Source organism: Cottoperca gobio, chromosome 18, assembly GCF_900634415.1.
Source record: "Cottoperca gobio chromosome 18, fCotGob3.1, whole genome shotgun sequence".
Lineage (NCBI taxonomy): Eukaryota > Metazoa > Chordata > Actinopteri > Perciformes > Bovichtidae > Cottoperca > Cottoperca gobio.
This window is the reverse complement of record NC_041372.1, coordinates 1183375-1193551: the sequence shown is the minus strand read 5'-3', so window position 1 is coordinate 1193551 and position 10177 is coordinate 1183375. Positions and strand designations below refer to the sequence as shown.

General features: G+C 46.5%; 1 protein-coding gene across 1 annotated transcript in view; it reads right to left on the bottom strand.

Moving 5' to 3' along the window:
* Positions 1-3145: 3145 nt before the first annotated feature.
* mpdz (multiple PDZ domain crumbs cell polarity complex component) overlaps positions 3146-10177 on the bottom strand; it is a 41094-nt gene continuing 34062 nt past the window's right edge. Inside the window, 10 exon segments of the mRNA XM_029454661.1 lie at positions 3146-4374; positions 4470-4593; positions 4845-4939; positions 5941-6045; positions 6743-6906; positions 7014-7050; positions 7052-7111; positions 7209-7295; positions 7384-7531; positions 9454-9647. Coding sequence (XP_029310521.1) covers positions 4228-4374; positions 4470-4593; positions 4845-4939; positions 5941-6045; positions 6743-6906; positions 7014-7050; positions 7052-7111; positions 7209-7295; positions 7384-7531; positions 9454-9647 — 1161 coding nt within the window. The 3' untranslated portion in view covers positions 3146-4227.

Here is a 10177-nt window from a genome sequence, read left to right as displayed (position 1 = left end):
TCATAAAACGATGATTACACACTGCGCCTCATCAGGCCGCAGCCGCGTGATGTAATTTGAAGCTGTAACTGAAATGCAAACATACCAAGAGAAACACGCAAGGTGTGTTTAACTTGTGCTGCAACAGCTTCCTGTTATCAGAGATAGTGTGAGCACACTGTTTGCATTGCTAACATGTAATAACTGCAGTTAAGGGTTAAACATCTATTGTCAGTGTTTGGTGTTCCCTCATTGAGCATGTGCTCTGTTGTCTGTGTAAACACCGGCCGGCCCTCACACTCCACTTTGTGCAAACACGGCCAAAGGTGAGGAAACACGATCTGCATGATGTCACCGCTGCTCTGGTTAACTCCCAGCTTTATTCGAACAAGAGTGTGCTGAGCTGTCATGGTTACTCTGTAAATCATGATAACATCCAGCTTCCTGTTCGCAAAGTATGACTGTGGCATAATGTGGGGTCATGTCATTGTTATTATTTAAATAAAGAGGGTAGTGTATCTGTATGATCCAGAGTGAGGTATGTAAAACTAGAGTAGATAAATGAGAACACTGTGAACATCGCTGGATCAAATTTGTCATGCAAAAGGTTGTTTTCCTCGCTCGCTACTCATTCCCAGTTTGAGTTGTAAAACGTGTTCATGAGTCTGCGGTAATGTTTCCCCTTTGTCTGTGGTGATCGTTCATTCTTTCATAAAGTTTAATCACACATACTAATCTTATGAAAACACGAAACTGGCATAATGAACTGCTTCATCACATTCCAATGTTTATTAGTCATTAAATGCAGCAACTAGTGTACGATAGAAATGTGTCTCCAGTGCTGTCACCAACAGTCTCCACCCAGTGTGTGTGAGCGGAGAGGAAGGGCTGTTAAAGAGCAGCGAGTGTACGCTGACTGAACAATGCAGAGGCTTGTGTGCGCCTGTGATCTAATCTTTCTGACAGTCAGTAAAGACTTGAGGCAACAGAGTCACGGTGCAGAAAGGTCAAATGATTGCTTCACAAACCTGGCTCTCTCCTTCAAAGCTGCTGAAGGCGGATTATTGTCTCCTTGTACAGCGCCGTGTTCATCAAGCAGTCGTTTTACACCACTGCCACGGTGGAAATATAATTCTGTTTGTGTATGCAAGGAAATGTGACCTTTTTAAGACCCCGTGTGCCGCACGACACAAAGTCAGTCTGTGTGTAGGAGAGGTCTGATCACATCAGGTAGGCAGCAGAGGAATGATGTTTAACCAAGTGTGTGTTCTTTGTGACACTGTTGTATGTCAGGGCAGGTTTGGAAAAAGGATTTTAAACACTTGTTAGAAACACAAATAAATGCTGACTGTTGTAAAAGTGTTCACTTTCCTCCATGCTGTCATGTGAGAACGTGCCTGAGCTCATCAGCGTTATTATAGTAACCTGAAAACACTGTTGCAGACAGTCTGGTCTTGTAGAGTGACACAACAGGATTTAAATATTGCAGTAGATCTAATGGTATTTAACTAGCTCTTCAGCTCAGCTCTAAAGGAAAAGGATCGTGGGCATCATGTATCACATTACATGACAATCCATCCGATAGTTGTTGAGACGTTACAAACATCAGGGATCACAGAGGTCATTGAGGTCATCAGCTGTTATGCTACATTGAATATTGAGAGGTTTCAGTGACACTCACTGAGTGCATCAGGGCTGCAGATTACAGTGATGTATAGTCAGTCATGGAGTGACGGGATGAAAACTACAGTTAACGAGGGAACACTCATCAAATCAACTAAATGATTGAATGAGGAGGTGTGGGGGGTGGAGGCCAATCAATAGAAACATGCCTTCCACTTCTTTTGTGTAGCTGATGCATCACGTCATGATTCAAATGTTTTCCAGCACTTTCTCCCTGTTTGCCCTGATAATCACAAGAATTGAGCAGAACCCATTTGAGTTGCTTAACCGGCGTGATGGTGTCCTCTGGCATGTTTGCTGAGTCATCATGCCGAGCCTATAGGTTTCTGTTTGCTTAAGCTCCTGATGGCCAGTGTGCAGCGAGCGTGAGTCATGATGATACTGAGCTGTGAAGTGTTCTTTATCTCCCCACGCTTCAGTTATATGGAGTCGAGATGCTGCGTGTAAGAAGACATAAAGCGTCTTTGTGTACATCTTCATGGGATGTTGCCACGAACAAGCCTCCAAAGGTACAACAGAGGCCTGATAAGACTTCTTAATAATGCGGCACCAGTGACGTGGAAACTTTACACCACTCGCCCACATTCAAGCCCAGCGTGTGACGCAGGGCAACATCTGATCATCTAAAAGGCTTGTGCAGACAAGTGTTGTGTAAACCAACCAGCGTCTCCAGAGTCCGGAGGGAGGCTGGGTCGGAGTTAAACCTGTGGGGGCCATTACAATGTGCAAAGCTCAGCTGTCGAGCACAGGCTAGCTAGCTGGTGTTAGCTAGCAGCAGCTGCAGGTAACTGCCGGGTCGTTGACCTCATGGGGAACAGTTGAGCCTGTTCTTCTCTCACAGGCCGCTGAATGTGAACAAACCTCAGAGCTCATTAGACTGAGGGCTTCAAAGGTCTTCTGTGACTCCTGCAATTAATTGGTGGCCCCCGTGTTTGCTGTAAACCGACTTAAGACACAGACTTCATGCACAGAACTCCAGGCACAGCGTGACGGGCTGTGGAGCAGCTGTGCTCGTCAGTGCAGACAGATGGGAGGTGGTGTTTTAATGGAGAGCTCTCTCTATATCCAGTCTTTATTAAGTCTCAAGTGACAACTGAGTCTATTCACGCAAGTCCATATTATCCCATATCTATAAATCTTTGTTCATGCGCATTTATTTTCAACGCCTTTTAGCTTCTGCCTCCGAACCTTCCATTTAAATGCGACCTGCTGCAACAGTAAATTGCTTTTATCTCCTGGATGGACGTGTATGCGTGATGTATGGCAGCTGTGATGTGTCCTGGGCAATAACTCAAGCAGCTGCTTAGAAAGCTGCCCTGGACTTTATATATTATTATATTCTTACATGTGAGCTTATAGTCACTGCTGAGGTTTAACAAGCTTCTTGGGTGGATTTAATTATGTGTTTTTCAATTATTTCAGGAGAGAGGGGGCTGTCTGCTGTCTGCATACAAGGCACCAGAAAGTGAGTGGAGCACATGCATTGAATCCAAAGGTCACTTTTATTTAATTCAGTGTGAATAAATTCAATGCTGTCACATTGACAGTGCTAGAGACACATACTTAAGGTAATAAGACTGAAAGCAGAGCACACGACACACACAATGACTTCAGGAGCTACATGACTTTGTATTGGGTGAACAATAAGATTTATATAATCATGTACAGGTTCAACACTCGTCCACTCAAACCTACAGAGCAGCTCTTCTGCTTTTCTGTGCACTTGAATGCAATGAAATGGACAATAATTAATACTTTAAAAAAAAATCCAAATACTGACATAATACCTTATATATCGGCTTTAGCAGCACTATATTTCAGTGAGTAGGACACACACACACAAACTCACACACACTCAGACGTGCACTCAAACCACACTTCTTAGTTTGAAAGATTTCACACCTGTGTGTGTTTTTACTTAGAAACGCTCTCTTGTGCTCAAACAACAGACTTTACCCCTTCCAGAAAGATCAGCACAATGAAAAGACAAATAATGCTGCTATCAGCTAATACCGGCTTAATTCTGCTAATCTGTTAACGACCTCGAGGGTCTTTCATGCCGTTTCATTCAGTGGGAGCCCCCTCCCATTCATAGACCCCCGACTGTTAACAGCTTGAGAAACGGCCTGTCCTCTGGAGACATATTCTGATATTGCTCTCTATTGTAAAATACTCGTGACAATAATGATCTCATAAATCATTTCAATACAGGAAACCTTCAGTGAATATTTCAATCCAGAGCCGTGGAATGTGAAACAGTTGTTTCTAATACTATTTACAAGCTTTTTGATTAATATCACTACAGATACAGTGTGAAGTCATCCTCGACTACTACTCTGCATGACTCGTACAGGATCTACGTGCTCTCGTGGATCTACGTGCTCTCGTGGATCTACGTGCTCTCGTGGATCACAGTGTTCAAAGCTACGTCGAGCGACAACGTGATTATCAGTGAATGCTTCAGTGTGCAGATGTGCTCTGACGTGACACCTGCGAGGTGTTGGATTAACTGTGGCAGGAAGTAGTGAAGAGTGTGTGTGTGTGTGTGTGTGTGTGTGTGTGTGTCTATGACAGCACAGTGAGCGTGACGGATCCTTTGGTCCTTTTCAGGATGCCAACGGCTTCTTCATGAGTGACGCTCTCCAGAGTCTGACCGTTGACGGCCATTATCTGGTCTCCTCGCTTCAGCCGGCCGTCCTCCGCCGCTGCCCCCTAAACACACACACACACACACACAAATAAGGTTTAATTAACGACAGGCAATTTGTCAATTCTGCAAATATAAAACAGAGTATTGTTCCACGTACTTTTCCAAAAACTGTTTTAACGTAGATGGGCAGGTCTCCGTGGGGGCTGCCGTACCCCCCCACTATACTGAAGCCCAGTCCGTCTGGTCCTCTTTCCAGATTGATGCTCTTATACTGAGGTGGGCTGAGGAAAAGACAGACAGTTAGGGACTTTACTGCAACAGCGTATTCAAAAATATATATATAATATAAATCCTGGAAATTGAGTTTTCCTCTGAATATCACGATCCCCGTCTTCTGGCTCTGCAATATATATATGTGTACCTACAATGGTCGGTACACATTACGGACTACATTCCCTTCAGTAACATAAACAACCTCTTAGACTCTTAGATGAGATGGTGAAATGTTCAGTGTGTAATAAAGTGTTGATACCCGAGGTCGTCCTGGAAGATGCAGCTGGGTGTGAGCGCTGCAGCCGCCTGCTCCTGAGAGGGACCGGTCACCGTGGTGTCTCCGCCCGCTACCACCTACGGGTGCAGCAACACACACACACACGTACAAACACACACTTTTATGGTGTTGTAGACCTGCAAGATAAAGACTGATAGCAAGTTTTATGGTTCTTCAAAGTCTGCCGCTCAAATCCTTCCACTGCTCTTCTCAGGTGAAATCTTTGTACACCGATAAAGTAAAGAACAGGACATATTCAACTGTGTGTGTGTGTGTGTTTGTGTGTGTGTGTGTGTGTGTGTCTGTGTGTGTGTGTGTGTCTGTGTGTGTGTCTGTGTGTGTGTGTGTGTCTGTGTGTGTGTGTGTGTGTGTCTGTGTGTGTGTGTGTGTGTCTGTGTGTGTGTGTGTGTGTGTATGTGTGTGTCTGTGTATCTGTGTGTGTCTGTGTGTGTGTCTGTCTGTGTGTGTGTGTCTGTGTGTGTGTCTGTGTGTGTGTGTGTCTGTGTGTGTGTGTCTGTGTGTGTGTCTGTGTGTGTGTCTGTCTGTGTGTGTGTGTGTGTGTGTGTGTCTGTGTGTGTGTCTGTCTGTGTGTGTGTGTCTGTGTGTGTCTGTGTGTGTGTGTCTGTGTCTGTGTGTCTGTGTGTGTGTGTGTGTCTGTGTCTGTCTGTGTCTGTGTGTGTGTCTGTGTGTGTGTCTGTGTGTGTGTCTGTGTGTCTGTGTGTGTGTCTGTGTGTGTGTCTGTGTATCTGTGTGTGTCTGTGTGTGTGTCTGTCTGTGTGTGTGTGTGTGTGTGTCTGTGTGTGTGTCTGTCTGTGTGTGTGTGTCTGTATGTGTGTGTCTGTGTGTGTGTGTCTGTGTCTGTGTGTGTGTGTGTGTCTGTGTGTGTGTCTCTCTGTGTCTGTGTGTCTGTCTGTGTCTGTGTGTGTGTCTGTGTGTGTGTGTGTGTCTGTGTCTGTGTGTCTGTGTGTGTGTCTGTGTATGTATGTGTGTGTGTGTGTGTGTCTGTGTGTGTGTCTGTGTGTGTGTGTGTGTGTGTGTGTGTGTGTGTGTGTGTGTGTGTGTGTGTGTGTGTGTGTACCTGCAGCTGTATCGTGCCTGTGGCGTTCTTCAGCAGGCTGACAGCCTGTGTGTGGGTCATGCCTTCAGCAGAGCTCCCACAGATACTGACGAGTCGATCCCCGATCTGTTGACGTGACAGTTTATTACAATTTAAAAGGATTCCAGAGAAAAACAACGTCAGCAGTGAAGCTTCTCAGGGTCGGAAACAATGTGAGCGACGATGACAATGCAAGTCACATATAAAACACTCTGCAGATTAATCGATGAGTAATCGCCGGCTGCAGCCCGGACAAACGTTGTCTTATTCTCTGAAAGCGGTATGAATATGTCTCGGCACATACGTCCGAGTGCTGTCATGTGACGTCCATGATTGCAGCGTTGCGTCACTAAAGTGGATAACTCTGCATGATAACAGGATTTGAAATGTAATTCACCACGCCATACAAACGGCTGAGTGATTTCATTATGTCACGTTCTCATCTCTCGTTCAGACTGAAAAGATAAAGCAGCATGAATATACTATTCAACAACCCCCCCCCCACCCCTTCACTTCAATGAGCCCTTCTGTAGGATTAATGGTCTGAATGTAGGAGTGGGAGATTTATTATAGCGTGTTAGCGGTGCTATTGTCCTCCTCCGGTCTGTCACACACAGATACAATGTCAGTGACTGTGAAGGCTGCAGGCTCTTGACCTTTGAGGCACCAGCTGAGTAACGTGAGTGGGAACGAGACGCTTATACAAAATTAAGATTCACATTAAATCCCACATGTGAGTTTAGTATTCTGCTGGTTGGTGAGAGGGGAGGCGTGAGTGTCGTACCTGGAGCTTCTGTGTCTGAGCAGCCAGGCCGACGGGGTTCATCATGGCGATGAAGATGGGGATATCTCCCAGAGGGCTGCCCACGCCGCCCGCGATACTGACCCCCAGAGAGTCATTGGGACCTTTAGTGAACTCCACTGTTCTGGTGTCCTGATGCTCTGGAGCTGTGAGGAAACATCCCTGAGACTTTACACAAGTCTGAAACAATCCTTCAGTTCCAACAAGTTCAGATTCAGAAACTTTAGAGAAGAGAGCTGCGGAGGATACTTACAGTCTGGGCTCATGTCTAGCTGGTCGGGGTCAGCAGGGAAGGTTCCCAGAGTCTGAGCAGGACGGAGACGACACCTTGCTGCTGCTTGTCTCACTCATCTGAAACACACACACACACACACACGTTGTTACTACAGCCTCTGTCTTCTGGTTTAGAGCAACATGAAGTCCTTGAGAGACAGTGGAGGTCCAGTACCTGACTACTTTGAGACAGCCTTCTTTCTGAGTGGAAGGGCCCGGCCTTGAACCTCCCGACTTCCATGTTTATCGGCCCCACGCAGCACTACAAACACAAGGCATCGCTTTGAACCCAACAGTTTTTCGAGCAGACGTTCACCCACAATGCTCCCTCTGCAGCGTGATGCTTGTACCTTGAGCAGTGCAGCCACGGCCTCCTGCGTGGTCGCCCTCACGTCCTCCCCGTTGACTGAGAGCAGCTGGTCGCCCTGCATCAGTCTGCCGTCAGAGTCCACCAAACCTCCTTTCACAATGTCCGACACAAACACTCCCGTGTCGTTCCTGGAAGGGACGAGTAACGTGACAGTGAGATGACATTTACTGTCTGCTGAACATGTCATTGATAATGCACTATTGATCCAGCAATTATTATTTGTTCTAGTGGACCTCTGCACAAATGTGGCTTTACCCTCCAGGGAAGCAGCTGCAGCTAAAGATGGAACATTTAACAGCAACTGTGACCTCAATAAATGTGATTTCCATCTTGAATCCTGCGTATGCTCGGCTTAGAATAGAAAATACATCGTCTAACGGTTTCACATGCAAAAGTGCAGAAATGTGTAGTTTCCATTAAAACACGATACGCGTTAGAAGCGACAGTGAAAGCAGCAGCAGGTCGGTGGTGACGGTTGAGTCCAGGTTAGGGTATAAAAAGCTGCGTCTGCCTTCAGAAAGTGCTCACAGTCAGTAAGTCCTGACTGATAAACATGCTTTATGGCCACAGATAGATGCTTTTCTTTGAACAGGGGACTCTGTACTGTACTGGTGTGAAAGTGTCGCTGTAAAGGATGAGATGAGGTCGCCGTGCCACTTAAACTGCAGAGCAGGCTCACTGCGAACGTGCTGCAGGCGGGTCGGGCACACAAAGTGAGAAGCTTGTGCGTATTACTTAGAAAACACTGACTTAAAAGTTATTTAATTTCCTCCTAATCGCCAGGATGTTGAGGAGATATTAACCCTCTGGACTGGAGTCAGCTGGTCACCTGCTGATCCCACCTCCGCAGCCCCTCCCAGGCTTTTACACCCGGGGTTTTTTGAGGCTGTAATTATAATGATGTATATCATTATCCAAGAAAGCAGAGTGTTAGAAACATCTTCTCAGGCAACGGTCAACAATCTCCAATATGTTCATATCTAATATACTTTTCACCAGATGAGGACAAATGATCAGTTCTTCCACTTTCTTTTCCGCAGCCGAAATATTTCCATCCAGCTGACGTTTTGGTTTCCCGTTCCTCGCTGCTCTCAGGTTGTGCTGGACGACCGGCGCTGCCTGCTCTGGTTGTTTGATAAATGATTGTGACCGGTGAGTCGCTGTGCATGCAGAGCCGGTGTGTCTGCCAACAAACTGCCCGAGAAGCCTTAAATCAGAGTAAATGATGTTCAATCAGACTTGTGGATTAGTCATAGGACGTGTTCCTTTTGGAATCGAGCAGCAAAGTCGTAGCATGAGTAGACATTGCACGTCCTGCGATGTGACTGAGATATCATGCAGCCCGAGCGGAGACTGTTTTCTTTACTGTTGACTTGTCATCGTGGAAGTGCCAATCTCCACGTGGAGAAAAGTAACAGGAGCAGAAGCTGTGAAGCAACTTGATGATAGGATCCCAGTGCCAGAGGCTCTGGGCTGTCACTACTCCTCACCACTAACTGCTAGCTTGCACTTTCCATTTTAGCCCAGAGTTTTACTTTGTCTGTTCTTTTTCAGCATTTCACTTCTTTTTTCCACTTGTGCAGCAAAACCAATGTGACCAACGCAAAGATTTACAACTTCACTGTCTCCTGCCGTCCCGACGTGAGCCCGTCGCCCTCGCAGCAGTTACTGAAGCTGTGATTCTGACAACGCAAACACTTGCACACTTTACACACACATTTCTCAGTGCATATGCATGTGTGGTCTGTGCAAGTCATTCCTTCAGGGTAACCCCCAGAGGTGAGATCAATCACCCACACAGTGACAGTGAACAACCAGCAGGACTTCTCCCACGCGGGCTTTAACCCGTAACAGCTCCTGTGAGAACGGAAGCCTGAGCTGCGTCGACAACCCGTCTCAGTGAGACGTGTAAATCTTCCCCCACAGCTGCAGCTAGAAGGAGCAACATTCTTACTTATTATTCATATGTGTAGTATTAGTCCAACCTAAGGGTTCCTAACATGTAATAATAACAATGATTTCTCTGGAGCACTGATCCTAAACGTGTCACCTCCTCCCCACGATGCTCAGGCCCAGGCCCTGCCCGGGCTGCTTGTGGAGCTCCACAGTGAACGAGTCCCACAGGTCCTCCTCCTTGTACTGGGCCTCGTCCCTGAAGACCTCCAGCCGGACTTTCTGCGGGGTCTGCCGCAGCACGTTGATGGCTTCATCGTGACTGGCTGCGCGCAGGTCGATGCCATTCACCTGGGAGCAGAGGAAAGGAGGTCAGTGTGTCTGCGGTGATGTGGTGTCCTACTGTAGCGACAGGAACATATAATAACAGGTTCAACACTTTACACTTTCCTTTGGAAGTGTTGAGCGAGCTGTATTTGTGCCTATGAACTCAAGTTATATAAGGGGAGTAAGAAATGCAGAGCAACTTGTTTCTATTCCTGATACAAAGTGAACGCGGCAGCAGAGAGCTATAAAAAGTGCTAACTGCCTAATTTAATGCTAAAAGAGAATTTTCCTTCGCCTGCTGAGGTCACATTTCTTCAAACTGCTGAGCTGTCTGAACTCTGGATCGTAATATAACAAGAGAAGCAGGCTTCCCACAGAAGTCCGTGAGAAGCCTGAGAGGTCAGTTTAAAGATGTCCAGCTTCTTCTCCCACATTAACGATGGCGGGAAATGTCCCATTAGCCTTCGACACAGACATGCAAAAAGGATTGTTCCCATCGCAGCGCTGCTGTGGACCGGAGGAGAGAAGTCTTCGCTTCTCCTCTCTGACCTGAT